Below are 27,541 nucleotides of genomic sequence, written 5' to 3'. Positions count from 1 at the left end.
TTTCATTGCTAGTCTATAGAAACAAAACTGCTATGTGTAGGATTTTGTGTCACGAAACTTTGCTGAATACATGTGGCTACTTGTATTTAAGTCAGTTAGAGTGAGATAAAACTAGAGGTTCAGGGGCACCTGGGTGGCTCAGTGGGTTAAGTTGCTGCCTTTGGCTCAGGTCATGATTCCAGGGTCCTGGGATTGGGCCCCACATTGGGCTCTCTGCTCAGCAGGGAGCCTTCTTCCCCACTCTCTCTGCCTGCCTCTCTGCCCACTATGTGATCTCTGTCTGTCAATTAAATAAATAAAATCTTTAAAACAAAGCAAAAACAAACAAACAAATCTGCAGATTCATTTCCTTGGCGTCACTACATTTCAAGTACTCCCCAGCCACCTGTGGCCAGTGGCTGCCAGGTTAGACAGAACAGATGAACCAACATCTCGGTCCCAGAGGAATGTGCTGTGGACAGGGCTGCAAGGCCCCAAGTCTGGAAGGATTCTGCCATCTTCTGCCTGCTCTGCATTCCTGCCCTCCCAGCTGGACCGAGCCCTTCAACTTGGGCTTGAGTCACAAAGGGTGAGCGAGTTCTCAGCACAGCCCAGCTTTCTAGTAGGCTGGCTGTTTCGTTTCTAGAGTGAACTGTCTCACACCTTCTCTTCATCCCTCCCCATCCCTTCCTCTTCCTCTTGGCTGATGACCTCTCTCATTTTGTGTTGAGAGAATGGGGGCCATCAGATACAAACACTGGCCTGTTCTCACTCCCAGTCTACAACCTGCTTCATCCTCACCACCGTCTCCTGCCCCTCTGCATGTAAGAGCAGCCAGTGCCCGAGATGCCACTCCTCTCAGGCACCCGAGGCCCTCTCCTGCAACAATCCGCTCTCCCTCCGCTGGGTGGCTATACCCTGAGCAGACACACATGCGTTCATTTACCCTTTCTCTGGGGGACACCACTCATGGCGTGTCTCCTTCCAGCTCTCTGGAAGAGGCTCTCTGTGCCTCTTCACAATTACATGTCTCTGAGGTGTTGTCTGTGCCACTTTCTGACTTCATCATGTTTCATTTATTCTTTTGTGCCCAAAATATTTTATCTCTTTATATTTTCATTGCTAAAGGAGGCATACATCCAAAATGTGTACATTTTAAGGCATGAAACAAAAGATACCTGTGTGTTTACTGCCCGATCAAGAAAGAACATCACCCAAACCCTAGAAATCCCTTTGTCCTCCTTCCACAATCCCATCTCCAAGTTAACTAGGGTTAACTAGTTAACTAGTGTCCCAGATTTTGTGTTACACATTCCCATGCTTTCCTGTATATTTTTGTCTAGCAAGTATCTCACAGTACTTTCCTTTTTTGTTGTTGTTTTTTTCTGAGTGAGAGAGAGAGAACGTGAGCAGGGAGAGGCAGATGGAGAGGGAGAGAGAGACTCTCAAGCAGACTCCATGCCGACTGCAGAGCCTGATGTGGAGCTTGAACTCAGGACTCTGAGATTCTGACCTGAGTCAAAATCAAGAGTCAGATGCTTAACCAACTGAGACACCCGGGTCCCCACCACCACTTTTTTAAAAGTAGGCTCCACAGCCAGAATGAGGCTGGAACTCAGGACCCTGAGATCAGGAGCTGTGGGCTCTACTGGCTGAGCCAGCCGGGCTCCCTCCCTCAGCACTATCCTATTTTGTTTTACCTGTTTTGTTCAGTGCATATCGGGAATCATAATTGCTTCATTTTGTCTGCCTTCTTTCTGAGATTCATCCATTTTGATTACTGAGCTATAATTCACTATTTTCATGCCTATCTAGTCTCTTCTACTCTGAGTATAATATAGCTCATTTATCTATCCTACTGATGGTGAACATTTTGGTTCTTCTGATCTGTCTTCCACCTACCCACAGCTCTACCAAGTCTGTGCTTATCACAGTCACTGGCATTTCCAAGTGAAGTGAGCACTGTTACATTGGCACGAGCACCATTCCCAGTGGGTGCTGAAGACACCTTCCCTGGGCTCACAACCTTCCTGGGCTCCTCTGTGGGCTTGTCCTCTTTGACTGCACACCTTCTAAATGCTGGCCATCCTCAGGGTTGAGTTGTGGGAGCTCCTCTTATGGCAACACCTTCTTCCTGGGTGTTCTCATCCATTCCTGTGACTTTTAAGTCCCGTGCCCTCCCAAGATGCACCCGAAATCCTTCCTCCCCTCTCCATTTCCACGGCTACCAAAGCTCCCTGCATGTCTACAACATCCTTCCAGCTGGGCTGTGTTCACTCTTGTCCCAGTCCTTCCTGCCTTCCTGCCTTCCTGCAGCAGCCAGAGCAACAGTTCTTAAGTGAGCTGGACAGATCCTATCACTCTCTTACTTAAAGTCTTTGAGTGGCTTTCCTTGGTGATGGGGATAAAACTAAGCTTCCCTTCCATCCATCTTCCAGCATCTACCCTTCTGTTTATTAATGTCTGTCCATTTGTATTCCCTGGCATTTTACAGAAATGGACTCTTTTTGTGGAGGGTGCTGACTTCTTTTATTCAATTTAATTTTTTTATTTGATTTAATTTTTGAGATCCATTTATGTATGCAAAAATAGTTTATTCCTCTTTATGCCTCTTTATGTGTCCTTTAAAATGTGAATGCTGAGTAGTCATTGAATGGATATGTCACAATTTGCTGACTCACCTGTTAAAAGACATTTGCTCTGTTTCCTGATTGTGGCTGTTGAAAACAAAGGTGCATGAACTTTCATGCACAAGTCTTTGTAGGATGTATGCCTTCATTTCTCTTGGTAATTATCTTTGTTTCTGAAGACAATTTGCCCTAACTATAGGGCTGTAGGGTGGTAGTTATTTCCATACGTTGAAGATATTATTGTCTTCAGACTTAACACCATTTCCATTGAGAAGTCAACTATCAATCTTATTGTTCTCTCTTCTGAAAGTTATGTATGTCTTTCCCCTCCTGTCCCATTCTGGCTGCTTTTAAGGTTTTCTGCCAATTGTTAGCAGTTTTTAAGGATGTGTCTGTTTGTATATGGATATGTAGTTGATTTTTTAAAAAATTCAAAATTGGTGCCTTGCTGGCTCAGTCAGTGGAGTATGTGACTCTTGATCTTGGCTGGTGAGTTCAAGCCCCATGTTGGGAAAAGAGATTACTTACAAAAAAAGGAAAAATAAATAAAAATGAAAATCTAAAAAACAAAAATAAAAACAAAAGCATATCTTCTGGAGTTCTTTGAACTTGGAATATCATATCTTTCTTCAGTTTTACAAAATTCTCTCCCACTACTTCTTTTAACATCACTTTTATCACCTTTTGTTCTTTCCTCTCCTTTTGGTACTCTAGTTATACAGACATTAGACCCGTCTTGTTCTCTATGTCTCTTATTGTCTATATTGTCTGTTCTTTTGCATCTTTATCCTTCAGTGTGGACATTTTCTCCTACAATTTATCTTCCCATTGTACCGACTAATTATTTCTTTGGCGATATTTTAAATTCTGTTAAATTATCTTTTGAAGTTTTTTAATCAGTTTTTTTTTCCAGATCTAGAATTTCCGCTTGATTCTTTTAAAAAATAGAGTCACTGCTGAGATTGCCCATCTTGCCCTCTACTCTCTGGCACATCATGACCACAGTTATTGTCAAGTCTGCATGTGTCGATGTTATGCCTGCATTTCCTGGGGTCTATTGCTGATGATTGCTTCCCTCTCGGTTGTCAGTTGTTTGGAAATGTCTCTTTCATATGCCTAGTTGTGTTTCATCTGATGCCCAGTGTCATGCTTTAAGAAGTCTAGGAATAATTTGAGGCTCAGCTTGGTACCTTCCTTCAAGGAAGACTCACTTTTTCTTCTTGTTGGCGCCTGGCAAAGTTAAGGAGATTAACTGATTAATCGCATCACAAATCGCAGTGATTTGAAGCTGATTTCCAGCCTTTTTGAGGACTTGTCCATGCATTTGCTTCCAACAGTTCTGCCCCCCCGGCCACCCTTCCTGGCCACCCCCCCGCCCCTGCTGAGGCCGTTGAGCTGTCCTGAAATTACTTCTCAAACATTGACACTGTTCCTTCACATTCCTGGAGCAGGCAAGGAGTAGGTGATGGTGTGGAGGTGGCAGGAAGGGAACATAAGTCATGTTTCTAGAAGCTGTCTCCCAGGGCTGCCCCCCGCATCCCTTCACGTCAGGCAGCAGCCACCCCCTCCCACACACATACCCCCACAGGACATGTGCCTCAGGCTCCCCAGGGAGCTCCGTGGTGGTGTGGCTGTTGTTCAGCTTCTGCACTTTGTGGTTTCCTCACTTGCATAGTTACCACAGGGTTGATTTATGGGAAGAGAGCCAGGCAGTCCATGCTATTCACCGTGTTGGCAGGAATCAGAAACTCTTTTCCAGTATTTGGCATTCACTCCGAGTTACCTTGTGGCCTTGTCAAATTTAGAAATGTGTATGGAGCAGTTTTTGTCCAAAAGGACACAGAGTAAAGGTTATCAGCGAATATTGTGCTACTTTTGCTTGTTCCAATTTACAGATGATGAATTATAATAAATAAGACTAAATAAGAAAGGGGACACATTTGAGACCATTACTTTTAACATTCAGGGTTTCAATTCTATTCCTATTGCTTGCAAAATGTTGTTGTCTTTTCTGTTTTATATTCCTACTCAGCTATTTAATATAATATAAATATTATTTATTTTTAACGTTTAGCTTAGCCAGAGAGAAACAGAAAATTTGTGAAAATATAATATATTTCCATACTTTATATTTCAGAACTATCTTAATTTTAATCCAACAAATAATAAAGAATTGGTGAGCAACAGTAAAACACAGGCAATATATTATTTGTGGGTAAGTAGAAATATTTTGATTTGTCTTAAATGTAGGGACAAGTATATGTTCATTCTCCCAGTAGAGATGTTTTGGTAATGTAACCGTACAGTATCTACTTAGGAAGCAATAAATGTGTTAAAAAGTTTTGATTTAATTATAGCATTTACTTTAGTCTCATTGGAACCTAGTGTATTAAATCAGAAGTAGATAATTTAAATTTCATTTAATTTTTTAAGGTAATGACTCAAATATTTTTTTTATTTTTTTTTAATTTTTTTATTTTTTCAGCATAACAGTATTCATTATTTTTGCACCACACCCAGTGCTCCATGTAATCCGTGCCCTCTACAACACCCACCACCTGGTGCCCCCAACCTCCCACCCCCCACCCCTTCAAAATTCTCAGATCGTTTTTCAGAGTCCATAGTCTCTCATGGTTCACCTCCCCTTCCAATTTCCCTCAACTCCCTTCTCCTCTCCATCTCCCCTTGTCCTCCATGCTATTTGTTATACTCCACAAATAAGTGAAACCATATGATAATTGACTCTCTCTGCTTGACTTATTTCACTCAGCATAATCTCTTCCAGTCCCGTCCATGTTGCTACAAAACTTGGGTATTCATCCTTTCTTTTTTCTTTTTTTTTTTTTTTACAGCTTTATAAACATATATTTTTATCCCCAGGGGTACAGGTCTGCGAATCGCCAGGTTTACACACTTCACAACACTCACCATAGCACATACCCTCCCCAATATCCATAACCCCACCCCCTCTCCCAACCCCCTCCCCCAATCAACCCTCAGTTTGTTTTGTGAGATTAAGAGTCACTTATGGTTTGTCTCCCTCCCAATCCCATCTTGTTTCATTTACTCTTCTCCTACCCCCTCAACCCCCCATGTTGCATCTCCTCTCCCTCATATCAGGGAGATCATATGATAGTTGTCTTTCTCCGATTGACTTATTTCGCTAAGCATGATACCATCTAGTTCCATTCACGTCATCGCAAATGGCAAGATTTCATTTCTTTTGATGGCTGCATAGTATTCCATTGTGTATATATCCCACATCTTCTTTATCCATTCATCTGTAGATGGACATCTAGGTTCTTTCCATAGTTTAGCTATTGTATACATTGCTGCTATAAACATTCGGGTGCACGTGCCCCTTCGGATCACTATGTTTGTATCTTTAGGGTAAATACCCAGCAGTGCAATTGCAGGGTCATAGGGTAGTTCTATTTTCAACATTTTGAGGAACCTCCATGCTGTTTTCCAGAGTGTTTGCACCAGCTTGCATTCCCACCAACAGTGTAGGAGGGTTCCCCTTTCTCCGCATCCTCACCAGCATCTGTCATTTCCTGACTTGTTAATTTTAGCCATTCTGACTGGTGTGAGGTGATATCTCATGGTGGTTTTGATTTGTATTTCCCTGATGCCGAGTGATATGGAGCACTTTTTCATGTGTCTGTTGGCCATCTGGATGTCTTCTTTGCAGAATTGTCTGTTCATGTCCTCTGCCCATTTCTTGATTGGATTATTTGTTCTTTGGGTGTTGAGTTTGCTAAGTTCTTTATAGATTTTGGACACTAGCCCTTTATCTGATATGTCATTTGCAAATATCTTCTCCCATTCTGTCAGTTGTCTTTTGGTTTTGTTCACTGTTTCCTTTGATGTGCAAAAGCTTTTGATCTTGATAAAATCCCAAAAGTTCATTTTTGCCCTTGCTTCCCTTGCCTTTGGTGATGTTCCTAGGAAGATGTTGCTGTGGCTGACGTCGAAGAGGTTGCTGCCTGTGTTCTCCTCGAGGATTTTGATGGATATAAGGATTGCCACTCCTGCCTTCTTCTGATGTCCTTTAGCATGGTAAATTCTTTTCCACCCCCTCACTTTAAACCTTGAGGTGTCTTCAGGTTTAAGATGAGTTTCTTGTAGGCAACATATAGATGGGTTTTGTTTTTTTATCCATTCTGATACCCTGTGTCTTTTGATTGGGGCATTTAGCCCATTAACATTCAGGGTAACTATTGAGAGATATGAATTTAGTGCCATTTTATTGCCTGTAAGGTGACTGTTATTGTATATTGTCTCTGTTTCTTTCTGATCTACTACTTTTAGGGTCTCTCTTTGCTTAGAGGACCCCTTTCAATATTTCCTGTAGAGCTGGTTTGGTATTTGCAAATTCTTTCAGATTTTGTTTGTCCTGGAAGCTTTTAATCTCTCCTTCTATTTTCAATGATAGCCTAGCTGGATATAGTATTCTTGGCTGCATGTTTTTCTCATTTAGTACTCTGAATATATCATGCCAGCTCTTTCTGGCCTGCCAGGTCTCTGTGGATAAGTCTGCTGCCAATCTAATATTTTTACCATTGTATGTTACAGACTTCTTTTCCCGGGCTGCTTTCAGGATCTTTTCTTTGTCACTAAGACTTGTCAATTTTACTATTAGGTGACGGGGTGTGGACCTATTCTTTTGATCTTGAGGGGGGTTCTCTGAACCTCCTGGATTTTGATGCTTGTTCCCTTTGCCATATTGGGGAAATTCTCTCCAATAATTCTCTCCAATATACCTTCTGCTCCCCTCTCTGTTTCCTCTTCTTCTGGAATCCCAATTATTCTAATGTTGTTTCGTCTTATGGTGTCACTTATCTCTCGAATTCTCCCCTCGTGGTCCAGTAGCTGTTTGTCCCTCTTTTGCTCAGCTTCTTTATTCTCTGTCATTCGGTCTTCTATATCGCTAATTCTTTCTTCTGCCTCATTTATCCTAGCAGTGAGAGCCTCCATTTTTGATTGCACCTCATTAATAGCTTTTTTGATTTCAACTTGGTTACATTTTAGTTCTTTTATTTCTCCAGAAAGGGCTTTTATATCTCCCAAGAGGGTTGCTTTAATATCTTCCATGCCTTTTTCAAGCCTGGCTAGAACCTTGAGAATCATCATTCTGAACTCTATATCTGACATATTACCAATGTCTGTATTGATTAGTACCCTAGCCTTTGGTACTGCCTCTTGTTCTTTTTTTTGTTGTGAATTTTTCCGCCTTGTCATTTTGTCCAGATAAGAGTTTATGAAGGAGCAAGTAAAATACTAAAAGGGTGGCAACAACCCCAGGAAAATATGCTTTAGCCAAATCAGAAGAGATCCTGAATTGTGAGGGGGGAGAAAGGGGATAAAAAGCGGTTCAGAAAGAAAGAAAAAAAAAGAAACTATTAAAAAAAAAGAAAGCCGATAAAGAAGAAATATAAAAAGAGGAAAAAATATATATATTAGATAAACTATTTAAAAAACGTTAAAAAAAGAAAACGGTAAAAATTAAAAAAAATTAGCAGAAGAAGAGAAAAAGAAAAAAAAATTGAAAAAGAAAAAAAGATTACATTAACTGCAAGGCTAAAAAATCATGGGGAGAAAGCCATGAGTTCCCTGCTTTGCTTTCTTCTCCTCTGGAATTCCGCCGCTCTCCTTGGTAGGTGAACTTGGTCCTGGCTGGGTTTCCCGTTGATCTTCTGGGGGAGGGGCCTGTTGTAGTGATTCTCAAGCGTCTTTGCCCCAGGCGGAGTTGCACCGCCCTTACCCGGGGCCGCGCTGAGTCATCTGCTCGGGTTCGCTTCGGGAGCTTTTGTTCCCTGAGCGCTTTCCGTAGAGTCCGGAGGACGGAAATAAAGATGGCGGCCTCCTGGTCTCTGGCCCGGAGGAGCCGAGAGCCCGGGGCCCCACTCCTCAGTGCGCCCTCAGAGAACAGCGCCCAATGACTCCCGTCACCCTGGCCTCCGGCCACGGCCCGAGCTGACCGAGCCTGCGACCGGTTCAAGGCAACCCCGAGCTGAGAGTCACTCCTCCGCTCTGTCTCTGCAGCCGACTTCCCCGTTCTAATACCGGTAAGCTCTGCGACACTCAGACACCCCCTATCCTTCTGCGACCCTGCGGGACCTGAGGCCGCGCTGACCCCGCCTGGGCTTCACCCCAGTTAAGCCTCTGGAGCGATGTCCCTCAGTGGAACAGAGTTTTAAAAGTCCTGATTTTGCTCCGTTGCTCCACCGCTCGCCGGGAGCCGGCCCCTCCCCCCGCGGTCTATCTTCCCGTCGCTTTGGATTCACTTCTCCGCCAGTCCTACCTTGCAGAAAGTGGTTGATTTTCTGTTTCTGGACTCGCTGTTCTTCTTCTCTTCAATCTCCCGTTGGATTTGTAGGTGTTTGCAATCTTTAGATAAGCTATTTAGCTGATCTCCCGCTACCCGAAGTAGTCTCAGCCTGCTACTTCTCCGCCATCTTGACTCCTCTCCCCATGAGTCAAATATTTATTTGAATGTATTTAACATGTTTAAAAAAATACAGGGTTTTTCAAGACGTTGGTTTTTACCCCCTTTTAGAAAGGAATTAGCAAACAGATCAGCAATGTATATACTGACACAGGTCAGAATCATGAGATTAAAAAACATCAAATTTAAACATAAAATTACCACATGACCCAGTGGAGTTCCTAAATCCTAAAGAATTTAAAACAGGCATTCAGAAAAATACAAACATACAAACATTTATAGCAGCAGTATGATTGTCAGTAACTGAAAGGTAGAAGCAAACCACATGTACCTCAGCTAATGAATGCGTAAACAAAATGTGGTCCCTCTGTACAATGGACTATGATTCGGCCATACAAAGGAATGAGGCACTGACACCCACTACGACATGGATGAACCTCGTATACATCATGGTAAAGGAAAGAAGCCATACACAACAAACCATGTGCTATATGAGTCCATCGATGTGAAATGTCTGGAAGAGGAGAATCCATTGAGACAAAGTACAGAATGGTGGTTGTTGGGCCTGGGGGAGGGGCATGCATGATAATTTAATGGAGGGGGTCTTCCTTTTGGGGTGATGAAAATGCCCTGAACTAGACAGAGGGGATGGTGCCCAGAATTGTTAGTGTACTAAGTGTCCCCGAATTGTACACTTTAAAATGACTAATGGCTGGAATGCCTGGCTGGCTCAGTCAGTGGAGCACGTGGCTCTTGATCTTGGAGTGGTTTGGTGTAGAGATTACTTCAAAATAAAATCGGTATTTATTTATTTATTTATTTATTTATTTTTTAAGATTTTATTTATGTATTTGACAGAGATCACAAGTAGTCACAAGAGGCAGAGGGGGAAGCAGGCTCCTTGCTGAGCAGAGAGCCGGATGCGGGGCTCTATCCCAGGACCCTGGGATCATGACCTGAGCCGAAAGCAGAGGCTTAACCCACTGAGCCACCCAGGCACCCCTCAAAATAAAATCTTTATAATTAATTGAATTTAAATTTTAAAAATATTTAAAGCATAAAATCTTTAAAAAATATATAAAATGATTAATGGTTAATTTTATGTTATGGAATTTTACCTCAATTGAAAATGCAAAACAAAAACAAAAACACTGATTCAATCACAATTTTCAGTGCTAGTTGTTACTTCTGGTACTTATTGTAGCTTTAATTCCTTAGAAATGTAGCATTCAGATTTTCATTTACTACCATTTATTTTTTTAAAGATTTTATTTATTTATTTGACAGACAAAGATCACAGTAGGCAGAGAGGTAGGCAGAGAGAGAGGAAGGGAAGCAGGCTCCCTGCTGAGCAGAGAGCCGGATGCGGGGCTCTATCCCAGGACCCTGGGATCATGACCTGAGCCAAAGGCAGAGGCTTTAACCCACTGAGCCACCCAGGTGCCCCATTTACTACCATTTAAAGTCACAATCATTTGTGGCATTTTTTAAAAACATATTTGCTTTTTTTTCCGAATGCTTTCAGATGTTCCTTGAAGCAGGTTCTCTTATCTGAGGAGGTTGCAAAGCTCTGACCTTGTTTAGATGCATTGCTTTTGACTTTGTGGTTATACTAGTTCTTTCTTTTAAAAACCAAGTCTTTTTGTTGTAGTGATTATTTTTTCTGTACCCCTCAGTATGAAGAGGGAGATATACTTGCTCACAGTGCCCCACGTTTAACAGAAAAAGTGAGTAATGCTTCCTGCATTTTTGTATGTCAGATGTTGTAGAGAGTAAATATGTGTAAGCTTAATCACCTCGGGCTACTCTTTGTTTGTCTTGATAGTACACCATGGGCAAGTCATTTGACATTTTTACTTGGGTCCTTTGCTGTATTGAATTGTCAGCTGAAAATAATGGAACCATTTTTCAAAATAAAATATTATGGAAAAGAAATTTGAGTACCCTGAGAAAATGCCCCCAAAAAAGTCATGCCTGTACTAATATATGTGTGCATATGACAAATAATGAAAAGTTATTTCGGAGTGATATAATAAAGAGTTGAACGTGAGTGGCTCATTTTTAGGCTACCCGGTTTTCAGAATAATAAAACATGATGTTAGGTATTTAGACGTTTCAGAGCCAGTACAAAGGTGGTGCGTCAGGTGTGTCAGGCAAGTTATCTTGCCAGCCTGCTCACCTGGAGCCATTGTCGCATCTGAGGTGGACCTCGGGTCCTGTCTCCTGCCACAATTTCTGCATTTGACACCCATGTAAGCTGCCCTCAGTGAGCACCTGATGGCATTTCTTCTGCTTTCTTTCTTCACTCTTGGTAGGATTTATAGAAATTTATTTTTAAGAGGGCATGCAAAAAAATTTTTTGAGATGGATGAGTACAAAGATGATTCTGTCCAAACCTCTTTTTCATAAATCAAAGTTATCAAACAATAAAGTCAATTATCATTATGTGTGGCAGTTAAGTTTCACAAAGTCTCTGCAGACCTCAGCGAATACAAAATCATTGCTCCTAGGAGAAGTATAGGATTAGGTTCCTGCCAGCCTCGGGTCAGAACAGTTTCACCAACAGATTAGATACATGATCTTGTCTTATGTGTGTTTTCATTTGAAGACACCGTATTTAATACATAATGTTGATGCATTGGCACTGACTCACAGCCAGCAGCTCTGAAACGCATGCCTGAATGACATTTATCTAACTCAGGTATATTCTCTGGAAGGTACATCACTAGACTGCCTTTCAGTACCATGTTTGCATTAGTTTAAATACTGCCCTCACCAACAAAAAACACCTCAAAAACGTGACCCACGTGGCACTAAGCAGACCCTGGAAAGACACTTGTTTACAGTTTGAAAGCTGGAATAAGAAGGCAGAGCATGTCCTCACTGGACTCAGCTAGGAACGTGTGCACAGGGAGAGTCAGATTTTTGCCACTCCGCATTTGCACATGTCTGAAAACCATCATGAAAGGGCCACAAGTGTTGATTTTGGGGTTATAAATTATAGCGAGTAGGTGAGTTTGCAAATACAGAACCCACAAGCCATGACAATGCCTTGTATGGAAGTAGAGCAGCTCTTAGGAAGAACTTGATGGCCTCCCTTGACCAGTTATTGTTTTTCTGACCCGCCTGTGTTCAGGGCAGAAGAGGTGAGCCCTAGGGTCTTCTCTGTGTCGTTAGAGAATGGGGCAGGAAACGTGCTGTATCATGTGAGAAATGAAGACATTTATTTGATTGATTCATTTGCTGTACATTCATTGTGGGGCTCCACTCACCACTCTAGGTTCTTTCTACAATTTGTCTCCAAGACATTGCCTAAGAAAGATGGCTCTCGTGCTTTATTTTATGTAGCACAGATTTCATGAGGTGTCAGGGGCATGTCTGTGTACAGTACCTAATTTCTACTGATGGGAAAATAGTTTATGGGAAAAGTTTATAGTTATAAGCCTGGGATAATTATTCTGATATCTTATAACTGGAGCATGCTTTTGCACAAGACAGACATTAGTTTCTTTTATCAGTCTCTGAAACCTTGGTAAGAGAAGTTGAACAGGTATAAACAAGTGGTTAAACACTTATTCATTTGCTTGAAGCAAACAGTTTAATGAACTCCATACACAGCCCTTCACTTGCTCCTAGCAAACCTTCAGAGGTGCAGAACGGCCTGCACCATGGCAATTCATGGGGAAGAGATTTCCTAGTGATTTTTTCTTATTTTATCTTTTTTCCTACTGCAAATCAATGTAATATTATAAAATATGCTATACTGACAAATGCTTTGTTTTATATTTATCACCAACGTAATGTGTAATCTGTCTTCTGAAATGCAAGCTCATGGGAAAATTGAGCCAGTCAGTCTTTCATTTGAATTTAACACAAATACTTTCCACGACAATGGAAGGGAAGCTGGTTGTCTGGGAAATCCACCACCCACCATAGCCTATATCCGCCTCTGTGGGCTTTCCTCAAATCAAACCTTATAAATTGGTTCATTTTCAGAAAGAGGGCATCACTGTGCTCACTACAGTGGATCTGTAATTAACTTAATAAAAAAGCAGCTATCAGTGATTACCAAAGTATATTACAACCCTTTTGGATGTATACACATATTTTGTACAGGCAGTGAATATTTCTGGAGAAATTCCTTATTAACTGGGAATGTTTGGTGCCTCTGAGGAAAAGAACAGAGAAGTGGGATCAAGGGTGGGGGTGGCTTCACCTCTTCTTATGATCTCATTTGTACTAATTGGTTTGCTTGTTAAAATTTTTTTTATTTTTATAAACATATAATGCATTATTAGCCCCAGGGGTACAGGTCTGTGAATCGCCAGGTTTACACACTTCCCAGCACTCACCATAGCACATACTCACCCCAATGTCCAAAACCCCACCACCCTCTCCCTACCCCACTCCCCCCAGCAACTCTCAGTTTGATTTGTGAGATTAAGAGTCTCTTATTGTTTTTCTCCCTCCTGGTTCCATCTTGTGTCATTTATTCTTTCCTACCCCCCCGAACACCCCACTTTGCTTCTCCACCTTCTCATATTGGGGAGATCATATGAGAGTTGTCTTTTTCCAACTGATTTATTTCGCTAAGCATAATACCCTCTAGTTCCATCCATGTCATCTCAAATTGCAAGAATTCATTTCTTTTGATGGCTGCATGGTATTCCATTCCATATATATATATATATATATATATATATATATATATATACACACACACACACACACACACACACACACACACACACACACACACCACATCTTCTTTATCCATTCATCTGTTGATGGACATCTAGGTTCTTTCCATAGTTTGGCTATTGTAGACATTGCTGCTATAAACATTTGTGTGCACGTGCCCCTTCGGATCACTACTTTTGTATCTTTAGGGTAAATACCCAGCAGTGCAAATGCTGGGTCATAGGGTCGCTCTATCTTCAACTTTTTGAGGAACCTCCATGCTGTTTTCCAGAGTGGTTGCTCCAGCATGCATTCCCACCAACAATGTAGGAGGGTTCCCCTTTCTCTGCATCCTCGCCAGCATCTGTCATTTCCTGACTTGTTAATTTTAGCCCTCTTGACTCATGTGAGGTGCTATCTCATTGTGGTTTTGATTTGTATTTCCCTGATGCCAAGTGATGTGGAGCATTTTTTGATGTGCCTGTTGGCCATCTGGATGTCTTCTTTGCAGAAATGTCTGTTCATGTCCTCTGCCCATTTCTTCATTGGATTATTTGTTCTTTGGGTGTTGAGTTTGATAAGTTCTTTATAGATTTTTGGATACTAGCCCTTTATCTGATATGTTATTTGCAAATATCTTCTCCCATTCTGTCAGTTGTCTTTTGGTTTTGTTCACTGTTTCCTTTGCTGTGCAAAAGCTTTTGATCTTGAAATCCCAATAGTTCATTTTTGCCCTTGCTTCCCTTGCCTTTGGCGATGTTCCTAGGAAGAAGTTGCTGCGGCTGAGGTCAAAGAGGTTGCTGCCTGTGTTCTCCTCGAGGATCTTGATGGATTCCTTTCTCACATTGATGTCCTTCATCAATTTTTAGTTTATTTTCGTGTGTTGTGTAAGGAAATGGTCCAGTTTCATTTTTCTGCATAAGGCTGTCCCATTTCCCCAGCACCATTTGTTGAAGAGGCTTTTTTCCATTGGACATTCTTTCCTGCTATGTCGAAGATGAGTTGACCATAGAGTTGAGGGTCTATTTCTGGGCTCTCTATTCTGTTCCATTGATCTATGTGTCTGTTTTTGTGCCAGTACCATACTGTCTTGATGATGACAGCTTTGTAACAGAGTTTGAAGTCTATAATGGTGTTGCCCCCAACTTTGGCTTTCCTTTTCAATATTCCTCTGGCTATTCGAAGTCTTTTCTGGTTTCATATAAATTTTAGGATAATTTGTTCCATTTCCTTGAAAAAAAAAAAAAGGTTGGGACTTTGATAGGGATGGCATTAAAAGTGTAGAATGCTTTAGGTAGCATAGACATTTTCACAATATTTTTTCTTCCACTCCATGAGCATGGAAAATTTTTCCATTTCTTTGTGTCTTCCTGAATTTCTTTGTAATAGAGCTTGAAGTCCGGAATTGTGATGACACCAACTTTGGCTTTCTTTTTTATTATTCCTTTGGCTATTCGAGGTCTTTTCTGGTTCCATATAAATTTTAGGATTATTTGTTCCATTTCTTTGAAAAAAATGGATGGTACTTTGATAGGAATTGCATTAAATGTGTAGATTGCTTTAGGTAGCATAGACATTTTCACAATAATTATTCTTCCAATCCAGGACCATGGTACATTTTTCCATTTCTTTGTGTCTCCCTCAATTTCAATCATGAGTACTTTATAGTTTTCTGAGTATAGATTCTTAGTCTCTTTGGTTAGGTTTATTCCTAGGTATCTTAGAGTTTTGGGTGCAATTGTAAATGGGATTGACTCCTTAATTTCTCTTTCTTCTGTCTTGTTGTTGGTGTAGAGAAGTGTAACTGATTTCTGTGCATTGGTTTTATATCCTGACACTTTACTGAATTCCTGTACAAGTTCTAGCAGTTTTGGAGTGGAGCCTTTTGGGTTTTCCACATATAGTATCATATCATCTGCAAAGAGTGATAGTTTGACTTCTTCTTTGCCGATTTGGATGCCTTTAATTTCCTTTTGTTGTCTGATTGCTGAGGCTAGGACTTCTAGTACTATGTTGAATAGCAGTGGTGATAACGGACATCCCTGCCCTGTTCCTGACCTTAGCGGAAAAGCTTTCAGTTTTTCTCCATTGAGAATGATATTTGAGGTGGGTTTTTCATAGATGGCTTTGATAATATTGAGGTATGTGCCGTTTATCCCTACAATTTGAAGAGTTTTGATCAGGAAGGGATGCTGTACTTTGTCAAATGCTTTTTCAGCATCTATGGAGAGTATCATATGGTTCTTGTTCTTTCTTTTATTAATGTGTTGTATCACATTGATTGATTTGCGGATGTTGAACCAGCCTTGCAGCCCTGGAATAAATCCCACTTGGTCGTGGTGAATAATCCTTTTAATGTACTGTTGAATCCTATTGGCTAGTATTTTGGCGAGAATTTTTGCATCTGTGTTCATCAAGGATATTGGTCTGTAGTTCTCTTTTTTGTTGGGATCCTTGTCTGGTTTGGGGATCAAGGAGATGCTGGCCTCATAAAATGAGTTTGGAAGTTTTCCTTCTATTTCTATTTTTTGGAACAGTTTCAGGAGAAGAGGAATTAGTTCTTCTTTAAATGTTTGGTAGAATTCCCCCGGGAAGCCGTCTGGCCCTGGGCTTTTGTTTGTTTGGAGATTTTTGATGACTGTTTCAATCTCCTTACTGGTTATGGGTCTGTTCAGGCTTTCTATTTCTTCCTGGTTCAGTTGTGGTAGTTTATATGTCTCTAGGAATGCATCCATTTCTTCCAGATTGTCAAATTTGTTGGCGTAGAGTTGCTCATAGTATGTTCTTATAATTGTCTGTATTTCTTTGGTGTTCGTTGTGATCTCTCCTCTTTCATTCATGATTTTATTTATTTGGGTCCTTTCTCTTTTCTTTTTGATAAGTCTGGCCACGGGTTTATCATTCTTATTAATTCTTTCAAAGAACCAGCTCCTAGTTTCGTTGATTTGTTCTATTGTTTTTTTTTTGGTTTCTATTTCATTGATTTCTGCTCTGATCTTTATGATTTCTCTTCTCCTGCTGGGTTTAGGGCTTCTTTCTTGTTCTTTCTCCAGCTCCTTTAGGTGTAGGGTTAGGTTGTGTACCTGAGCCCTTTCTGGTTTCTTGAGAAAGGCTTGTACCGCTATATATTTTCCTCTCAGGACTGCCTTTGTTGTGTCCCACAGATTCTGAACCGTGGTGTTTTCATTATCATTTGTTTCCATGAATTTTTTCAATTCTTCTTTAATTTCCTTGTTGACCCATTCATTCTTTAGAAGGATGCTGTTTAGTCTCCATGTATTTGGGTTCTTTCCAAATTTCCTCTTGTGATTGAGTTCTAGCTTTAGAGCATTGTGGTCTGAAAATATGCAGGGAATGATCCCAATCTTTTGATACCGGTTGAGACCTGATTTAGGACCAAGAATGTGATCTATTCGGAGAATGTTCCATGTGCACTAGAGAAGAATGTGTATTCTGTTGCTTTGGGATGAAATGTTCTGAATATATCTGTGATGTCCATCTGGTCCAGTGTGTCATTTAAGGCCTTGATTTCCTTGTTGATCTTTTGCTTGGATGATCTGTCCATTTCAGTGAGGGGAGTGTTGAAATCCCCTACTATTATTGTATTCTTGTCGATGTGTTTCTTTGATTTTGTTATTAATTGGTTTATAGAGTTGGCTGCTCCCACGTTAGGGGCATAGATATGTAAAATTGTTACATCTTCTTGTTGGACAGTTCCTTTGAGTATGATAGAGTGTCCTTCCTCATCTCTTATTATAGTCTTTGGCTTAAAATCTAAGTGATCTGCTATAAGGATTGCCACTCCTGCTTTCTTCTGATGTCCATTAGCATGGGAAATTGTTTTCCACCCCCTCACTTTAAACCTGGAGGTGTCTTCGGGTCTAAAATGAGTTTCTTGTAGACCACATACTGATGGGTTTTGGTTTTTTATTCATCCTGATATTCTGTGTCCTTTGATTGGGGCATTTAGCCCATTAACATTCAGGTAACTATTGAGAGATATGAATTTAGCGCCATTGTATTGCCTGTAAGGTGACTGTTACTGTATATTGTCTCTGTTCCTTTCTGATCTACTACTTTGAGGGTCTCTCTTTGCTTAGAGGACCCCTTTCAATATTTCCTGTAGAGCTGGTTTGGTATTTGCAAATTCTTTCAGTTTTTGTTTGTCCTGGAAGCTTTTAATCTCTCCTTCTATTTTCAATGATAGCCTAGCTGGATATAGTATTCTTGGCTGCATGTTTTTCTCATTTTGTACACTGAATATATCATGCCAGCTCTTTCTGGCCTGCCAGGTCTCTGTGGATAAGTCAGCTTCCAATCTAATAATTTTACCATTGTACGTTACAGACTTCTTTTCCCGGGCTGCTTTCAGGATATTCTCGTTGTAACTAAGACTTGTCAATTTTACTATTAGGTGACGGGGTGTGGACCTATTCTTATTGATCTTGAGGGGGGTTCTCTGAACCTCCTGGATTTTGATGCTTGTTCCCTTTGCCATATTGGGGAAATTCTCTCCAATAATTCTCTCCAATATACCTTCTGCTCCCCTCTCTGTTTCCTCTTCTTCTGGAATCCCAATTATTCTAATGTTGTTTCGTCTTATGGTGTCACTTATCTTTCGAATTCTCCCCCGTTATCCAGTAGCTGTTTGTCCCTCTTTTGCTCAGCTTCTTTATTCTCTGTCAATTGTTCTTCTATATCATTAATTCTTTCTTCTGCCTCATTTATCCTAGCAGTGAGAGCCTCCATTTTTGATTGCACCTCATTAATAGCTTTTTTTTATTTCAACTTGGTTCGATTTTAGTTCTTTTATTTCTCCAGAAAGGGCTTTTATATCTCCCGAGACGGTTGCTTTAATATCTTCCATGCCTTTTTCAAGCCCGGCTAGAACCTTGAGAATCATCATTCTGAACTCTATATCTGACATATTACCAATGTCTGTATTGATTATGTCCCTAGCCTTTGGTACTGCTTCTTGTTCTTTTTTTTTGTTGTGAATTTTTCCGCCTTGTCATTTTGTCCAGATAAGAGTATATGAAGGAGCAAGTAAAATACTAAAAGGGTGGCAACAACCCCAGGAAAATATGCTTTAGCCAAATCAGAAGGGATCCCAAATTGTGAGGGGGGAGAAAGGGGATAAAAAGGGGCTCAGAAAGAAAGAAAAAAAGAAACTATTAAAAAGAGAAAGCCGATAAAGAAAAAATATAACAAGAGGAAAATATATATATATATTAGATAAACTATTTAAAAAACGTTAGGGGCGCCTGGGTGGCTCAGTGGTTTAAGCCGCTGCCTTCGGCTCAGGTCATGATCCCAGGTCCTGGGTTCAAGCCCCACATCGGGCTTTCTGCTCAGCAGGGAGCCTGCTTCCTCCTCTCTCTCTCCCTGCCTCTCTGCCTACATGTGATTTCTCTCTGTCAAATAAATAAATAAAATCTTTAAAAAAAAATAAAAAATAAAAATAAAAAATAAAAAACGTTAAAAGGGCGCCTGGGTGGCTCAGTGGGTTAAGCCGCTGCCTTCGGCTCAGGTCATGATCTCAGGGTCCTGGGATCGAGTCCCGCATCGGGCTCTCTGCTCAGCAGGGAGCCTGCTTCCTCCTCTCTCTCTCTGCCTGCCTCTCTGACTACTTGTGATCTCTGTCTGTCAAATAAATAAATAAAATCTTTAAAAAAAATAAAAATAAATAAAAAACATTTAAAAAGAAAACGGTAAAAGTTAAAAAAAATTTAGAGGAAGAAGAGAAAAATAATTTAAAAAGAAAAAAAAATTAATTTAACTGCAAGGCTAAAAAATCATGGGGAGAAAGCCATGAGTTCCGTGCTTTGCTTTCTTCTCCTCTGGAAATCCGCCGCTCTCCTTGGTATTGAAACTGCACTCCTTGGTAGGTGAACTTGGTCCTGGCTGGGTTTCTCATTGATCTTCTGGGGGAGGGGCCTCTTGTAGTGATTCTCAAGCGTCTTTGCCCCAGGCAGAGTTACCCGGGGCCGGGCTGAGTAATCCGCTCGGGTTTGCTGGGTTTGCTATCGGGAGCTTTTGTTCCCTGAGCGCTTTCCGTAGAGTTCCGGGGGGCGGGAGTGAAGATGGCAGCCTCCCGGTTTCGGGCCGGAGGAGCCGAGAGCCCGGGGCCCCACTCCTCAGTGCGCCCTCAGAGAACAGCGCCCAATGACTCCCTTCACCCTGGCCTCTGGCCACGCTCCGAGCTGCCCGAGCCTGCGACCGGTTCAAGGCAACCCCGAGCTGAGAGTCACTCCTCGGCTCTGTCTCTGTAGCCAGCTTCCCCATTCTAATACCGGCAAGCTCTGCGACACTCAAGACACCCCCAATCCTTCTGCGACCCTGCGGGACCTGAGGCCACGCTGACCCCGCCTGGGCTTCACTCCAGTTAAGCCTCTGGAGCGATGTCCCTCAGCGGAACAGACTTTTAAAAGTCCTGATTTTGTGCTCCGTTGCTCCCCGCTCGTCAGGAGCCGGCCCCTCCCCACCACGGTCTATCTTCCCTTCGCTTTGGATTCACTTCTCCGCCAGTCCTACCTTTCAGATAGTGGTTGATTTTCTGTTTCTAGAATTGCTTTTCTTCTTCTCTTCAATCTCCCGTTGGATTTCTAGGTGTTTGCAATCTTTAGATAAGCTATTTAGCTGATCTCCCGCTACCTGTAGTAGTCTCAGCCTGCTACTTCTCCGCCATCTTGACTCCTATCTGTTTCTTTGGAGATTTTTGATGACTGTTTAAATCCTTACTGGTTATGTGTCTGTTCAGGATTACTATTTCTTCCTGGTTCAGTTGTGGTAGTTTATATATCTCTAGGAATGCATCCATTTCTTCCAGATTGTCAAATTGTTGGCGTAGAGTTGCTCATAATATGTTCTTATAATTGTTTGTATAACTTTGGTGTTGGTTGTGATCTCTCCTCTTTCATTCATGATTTCATTTATTTGGGTCCTTTCTCTTTTCTTTTTGACAAGTCTGGCCAGGGTTTTATTGATATTAATTAATATCAATATTTATTGATATGATACCAGTTGAGACCTATCAATATTTATTGATATTAATTAATATTAATAGTTAATTACTAGAATTGATACTAATTCTTTCAAAGAACCAGCTCCTAGTTTCATTGATTTGTTCTATTGTTTTTCTGGTTTCTATTTCATTGATTTTTGCTCTGCTCTTTGTGATTTCTCTTCTCCTGATGGGTTTAGGCTTTCTCTGCTGTTTTTTCTCCAGCTCCTTTAGGTATAGGGTTAGGTTGTTCATTGGAGAACTTTCTTGTTTCTTGAGAAAGGCTTTTATCGCTATATATTTTCCTCTCAGGACTGCCTTTGCTGTGTCGCCCAGATTTTTTTTTAAAGATTTTTATTTATTTATTTGACAGACAAGAGATCACAAGTAGGCAGAGAGGCAGGCAGAGAGAGAGAGGAGGAAGCGGGCTCCCTGCTGAGCAGAGAGCCCGATGTGGGGCTCGATCCCAGGACTCTGGGATCATGACCTGAGCCGAAGGCAGAGGCTTTAACCCACTAAGCCACCCAGGCGCACCTGTCGCACATATTTTGAACCATTGTGTTTTCATTATCATTTGTTTCCATGAGTTTTTTCAATTCTCCTTTAATTTCCTGGTTGACCCATTCATTCTTTGGAAGGATGCTGTTTAGTCTCCATGTATTTGGGTTCTTTCCAGATTTCCTCTTGTGATTGAGTTCTAGCTTCAGAGCAGTGGTCTGAAAATATGCAGGGAATGATCCCAATCTTTTGATAACAGTTGAGACCTGATGTATGGGCCAGGATGTCATCTATTCTGGAGAATGTTCCACGTGCACTAGAGAAGAATGTGTATTCTGTTGCTTTGGGATGGAATGTTCTGAATAGATCCGTGATATCTATCTGGTCCAGTGTGTCATTAAGGCCTTTATTTCCTTGTTGATCTTTTGCTTGAATGATCTGCCCATTTCAGTGAGGGGAGTGTTAAAGTCCCCTACTCTTTTTGTATTATGGTCGATGTGTTTCTTTGATTTTGTTCTTAATTGGTTTATATAGTTGGCTGCTCCCATGATAGGGGCATAGATATTTAAAATTGTTAGATCTTCTTCCTGGACAGACCCTTTGAGTATGATATAGTGTCCTTCCTCATCTCTTACTATAGTCTTTGCCTTAAAATCTAATTGATCTGATATAAGAATTGCCACCCCAGCTTTCTTTTGATGTCCATTAGCATGGTAAATTGTTTTCCACCCCTCACTTTAAATCTGGTGGTGACTTTGGGTCTAAAATGAGTTTCTCATAGACAACCTATTGATTTTTTTTAATCCATTCTGATACCCTGTGTCTTTTGATTAGGGCATTTAGCCCATTTACATTCCAGGTAACTATCTGGAGATATGAATTTAATGCCATTTTATTGCCTCTACAATGACTATTACTATATATTGTCTCTGTTACTTTCTGGTCTACTATTTTTAGGTTCTCTCAGTGCTTAGAGGACCCCTTTCAATATTTTCTGTAGAGCTGGTTTGGTGTTTACAAATTCTTTGTTTTTGTTTGTCCTGGAAGGTTTTTTATCTCTCCTTCTATTTTCAATGATAGCCTAGCTGGATATAGGATTCTTGGCTTCATGTTTTTGTCATTTAGTGCTCTGAATATACCAGTCCTTTCTGGCCTGCCAGGTCTCTGTAAATAAGTCTGCTGACAATCTAATGTTTTTACCATTGTATGTTACAGACTTCTTATCCTGTGATGCTTTAAGGATTTTCTCTTTGTCTCTAAGACTTGTAAATTTTACTATTAGATGACAGGGTGTGGACCTATTCTTGTTGATTTTGAGGGGGGTTCTCTGCACCTCCTGGACTTTGATGATTGTTCCTTTTTTCTATATTAGGGAAATTCTCTACAATAATTCTCTCCAATATACCTTTTGCTCCCCCTCTCTTTCTTCTTCTTCTGGAATCCCAATTATTCTGACGTTGTTTCATCTTATGGTATCACTTATCTCTCGATTTCTCCCCTCATGGTCCAGTAGTTGTTTGTCTCTCTTTTGCTCAGCTTCTTTATTCTCTGTCATTTGGTCTTCTATATCACTAATTCTCTCTTCTGCCTCATTTATCCTAGCAGTGAGAGCCTCCATTATTTTATTGCACCTCATTAACAGCGTTTTTGAGTTCAACTTGGTTAGATTTTAGTTATTTTATATCTCCAGAAAGGGCTTTTATTTCTTCAGACAGTGTTTCTCTAATATCTTCCATGCCTTTTTCAAGCCTGGCTAGCACCTTGGGAATCATCATTCTGAACTCTAGATCTGACATATTACCAATGTCTGTATTGATTAGGTCCCTAGCCTTTGGTACTGCCTCTTGTTATTTTTTTTGTGTGGTGAGTTTTTCCACCTTGTCATTTTATCCAGATAAGAATATATGAAGGAGCGAATAAAATACTAAAAGGGTGGCAAAGACCCCAGGAAAATGTGCTTTAACCAAATCAGAAGAGACCCCAAATCATGGGGGGAAGAAAGGGGGTAAAAAGAAGTTCAGAAAAAAAAATTTAAACAGTAAACAAATAAAGAAAAAAAATAGACTGTTGAATAGAACAGGGTCACCCACTTAATTTGGGGAGTATTTTGGTCTCTTAGAAGAAATTACCTCCCAAAATTTTAAAGAATGAAAAACATATATAAGGGTAAACACAATGAAGGGATGGAATATGATTATAAAGATGAATTTTTTTTTTAATTTCTATAAAACGAGTTGATAAGGATAAATTGGTTGGGAGAATAAAGAAAAAGAAATTGGAGACAATTTGCTCAGGCTGGAGACTATAACAAAGCCCTGTGCTAGATTTAGGGTGTATTTTGATCTATTAGAAGAAGTTGTAATCCAAATTTTTTTAGAAGAAAAAACCCTATGTGTAAACAAAAAATAAAGTTAGATACAATGAAGGATAAAATATGACTTTAATAAAGAAGGTCCAAAAAAATTTTTTTATGAAAGGTATTGTTAAGAGAAACTAGTTAAAAACGTTAAAAGAGGAAAGGGAAAGGGTAAAAGTTAAAAAAAATTAGAAGAAGAGTCAATTATCATATGGTTTCACTTATTTGTGGAGCATAACAAATAGCATGGAGGACAAGGGGAGATGGAGAGGAGAAGGGAGTTGAGGGAAATTGGAAGGGGAGGTGAACCATGAGAGACTATGGACTCTGAAAAACGATCTGAGAATTTTGAAGGGGTGGGGGGTGGGAGGTTGGGGGCACTGGGTGGTGGGTATTAGAGAGGGCACGGATTGCATGGAGCACTGGGTGTGGTGCAAAAATAATGAATACTGTTATGCTGAAAAAATAAAAAAAATTTAAAAAAAATTAGCAGAAGAAAAAAATAAAATTAAAAAAAAACTTATTAACTTTGCAATACTAAAGAATCATGGGGAGAATGTCATGAATTCCATGCTTTGCTTTCTCCTCCTCTGGAATTCCGCTGTTCTCTTGGTACATGAACTTAGTCTTGGCTGGATTTCTTTTTGGCCTTCTGGGGGATGGGCATATTATAGTGATTCTCAAGTGTCTTTGCCCAAGGTGGAAATGCACCGCCCTTACCAGGGGCAAGGCTAAGTAATCCGCTCGGGTTCACTACCCCTGAATGCTTTCCATAGAGTTCCAGAGGTCAGGAATGAAAATGGCGGCCTCCCAATCTCTGGCCCAGAGGAGCCGAGAGCTCAGGGCCCTACTCCTCAGTGCACCATTGGAGAATAGCGCTCAATCACTCCTGTCTCCCTGGCCTCCAACCTGTGACCAAGCTTCTCTGTCTCTGGCACACAGCCCTGCCTGGAGTCTCTGAACCTCGCTGATCCTTGAGTTCTTCTAGGGGGGTCTCCCCGGATACTGTGGGGTCCCTGCTCACAGAGCAGTGGCCTGTACCACAGATCACGATAAGGAAATCCCGAATTGAGGGCTCGCTCCTCAACTCCATCTCTGTAGCCGGCTTCCCCACTCTAATACCTATGAACTCTGCAACACTCAGACAGCCCTGATCCTTCTGTGAGCCTGAGGGACCTGAGGCCACGCTCTCCTGGCATGGGCTTCACCCTGGCTTAGCCTCTGGAGAGATGTCACTAGTGGAGCAGACTTTTAAAAGTTCTGATTTTGTGCTCCATTGCTCTGCCACTTGCCAGGAGCCGGCTCCTCCCCCTGTGGTCTATCTTCCCATCGCTTTGGATTCACTTCTCCCCTGGTCCTACCTTTCAGAAAGTGGTCGATTTTCTGTTTCTAGAATGGCTGTTCTTCTTCTATTTGGTCTCCTGTTGGATTTGTAGGTGTTTGGGATGGTTTGATCAGCTATCTTGCTGATCTCCTGCTATCTGATGTTGCCTCAACCTGCTACTTCTCTGCCATCTTGACTCCTCCCTGGTTTGCCTTTTTTTTTTTTTTTTAATCATGGCCATGTATTACTTTTAAAGAACCCCTTTGTGTTGGTGAAACAAAAACTTGGTTTTTTCCTTCCACACTAATTAGAGTCCTTTTAACCCTAAATATTATGTACTTTAATTTTAAAGAAATGACATAAATAACTATATTGTTTCTTCTGATTACAAAACAACACTTACCCATTATGAAAAGATGAAATAAAACAGAATTTTATAAAGTTTGCGGACTGAAGAGACTGTGGGGGCTCAGAGAGGGTCATTAAAGGCCTTAGTCTCAGACAGAAAGGGGTTCAAGTCCCAGACATATCCCTGCCTTGCTGAATGACTTGGGGCAAGGGACTTAACTTGGCTGAGCCTCCATTTTTCCACGTGCAAAGTGAGCATGACAACACTCTCCCTCAGAGTGATTTTATGAGAATTTTTGTGAGACAAGCCACGTAAAACTCTAGCACTTTGTCTGGCACAGGGGAGCTCTAGATGAAATCATCGTTATTAGTATGCTTGAGAAGTTCCCAACAGGGACGGAGGACTCTGCCCCATGACAGGGACCATGCGCATGTTTTTGGAGTCACTGTGCCATCTGTTTTCCAAAAGCCCTGCTTTTTTTTTTTTTTTTTTCATTTCTTTTAATACAGAGAGCGGTGAGGTCCTGGCATGTCTTTACAAAGAGAAATGCAAATTGTCCTCACTCAGGGGTGTGGAAAATACAGTAGAATAATTACAGCTGATGATGAATCAGCCTATAATTAGTTGGGGGGCTAGGGCCCAGTGAAGACCAGGCCTATACTCCCCTCTCTCCATGGTAAATAAAACCCAGCCAGGTCCAGGGAGCCCACCAAGGATCTTGAAAACACTTGGCCTGTTTTGCCATTTCTTTCCAGCAGAGGGCAGTGAAAGATGTTCTCGCCAATTACTCTGCCCACCTGCCTTGCTCATCAATCAGAAACTGCATTTAATCACTTGCACCTATAAGAGGAAATTCACCTCCCATTCTGCCCCCCCCCACACACACACACCGTGATTAGACTTATGCCAGAGCTTAAAAAAAAACCCATTTGGGATGGATCTGAGAACTGGAAATAAAAGCCATTATGTCACATGACACTACCTTTGGCTGTGACCACTGGACAGGGTTTTATATGGCTCTGAGAGCAGTGCCCTCCTGTAAAGTGGATTGTGTGCTTTTGCCAAGCTGTGTGATTTCAGAGGGCTGGTGGATGGACTCTGGTGTCCTCTGTGGTCTTGTGGCAGAGAATGTCAATCAACGTCCATTGCCACTGCATGTGGCTGATGGGAGAGGGCGGGGAGAGGAGAGCAAGACAGAACGTGTGCCTTGCATTAGGTACACCTGGGTCCCTGCACAGTGTAGCCACGGGGCCTGATGGGGCTGCCATGTGTAAGTCGGTCCCCAGCGGTATTTGGGATATACTTCTACTGAAAGTATACTGAAAGTATACTTATACTTACTGCTTGTTTCACTGAAATTCAAATTTCATTGGGCATCCTGCATTTTTTATTTGCTAAATCTGGCAACCCCCGGTCTTGAGCAAATTTCTCAACTTCTCTGAGCCTTGGTTTCCCAGATGTAAAGTGGAACAACTGTAAAATCAGCCTCATAGGACAGTATTAAAGTGAAATTTGTACAACAGCTGGAGTCCAGAGCCGGACACAAAATGTTCAAGAGATGGTACTTACTACTGTTCATTCCCAAACAGATGTTTTTTCTCCATTTCAGCTATATTGTCACAGGTGATAATAGAGGTAACATTAAGTTCTACAATTGGACCCTGTCCATTGTTACCTGATAAAGCAACTTCAGACTGAGCTCCATAAGGACCCTGTCATTTTCCAAGGCCCCAACAGCATCCCCACCGAAAAATCAAACTATCCTCCAGACTGCACTCTAAAAGGTGACCTTTTTATTGTAAGGTAACTTGTTAATGAATGTAGGGCACCTGGGTGGCTCAGTGGGTTATTCCTCTGCCTTCGGCTCAGGTCGTGATCCAAGGATCCTGGGATCGAGCCCCACATTGGGCTCCCTGCTCAGCAGGCAGCCTGCTTCCTGTCTCCCTCTGCCTGCCTCTTTGCCTACTGTGACCGCTCCCTCTCTGTGTGTCAAATAAATTTCAAAAATCTTAAATAAATAAATAAATAATAAAAATGAATGATGAAATAAATAAATTTAAAAATAAAATTAATAAAATAAAATAATTTGTAAATAAAATATTAAAATTAATAATAATAATAATTAATTAATTGATAATGCCCAGGTTACATTTCAAAGCAGAATTTTCAGGACACCTGACTGGTACAGTGTGTTAAGCATCTGCCTTCTCAGGTCATGAGGCCGGCGTCCTGGAATGGAGTTCCGCATTGGGCTCGCTGCTTAAATGGGAGTCT

The 27,541-nt window shown here is 41.2% G+C and overlaps 1 protein-coding gene across 2 annotated transcripts in view; it reads left to right on the top strand.

The window, feature by feature from the left end:
• The window catches only part of LOC125092680 (cilia- and flagella-associated protein 251-like), a 35,058-nt gene extending 8,102 nt beyond the window's left edge, over nt 1-26,956 (top strand). Inside the window, exons 3-5 of one of the 2 annotated variants that reach the window (XM_047717040.1) lie at nt 4,747-4,824; nt 10,734-10,784; nt 26,877-26,956. In XM_047717040.1, the coding sequence (XP_047572996.1) occupies nt 4,747-4,824; nt 10,734-10,784; nt 26,877-26,894 (147 nt within the window). In that variant the 3' untranslated portion in view covers nt 26,895-26,956. Of the gene's footprint in view, nt 1-4,746; nt 4,825-10,733; nt 10,854-26,876 lie in introns of those variants that run through there. The other variant, XM_047717039.1, reaches the window with a different exon arrangement.
• The last annotated feature ends 585 nt before the right edge of the window (nt 26,957-27,541 follow it).

This window comes from Lutra lutra, unplaced genomic scaffold (genome assembly GCF_902655055.1).
Source record: "Lutra lutra unplaced genomic scaffold, mLutLut1.2, whole genome shotgun sequence".
In the NCBI taxonomy this organism is placed as follows: Eukaryota; Metazoa; Chordata; class Mammalia; order Carnivora; family Mustelidae; genus Lutra; species Lutra lutra.
Note: the sequence above shows the minus strand (reverse complement) of the source record. Positions and strands in the feature narration are given on the sequence as shown.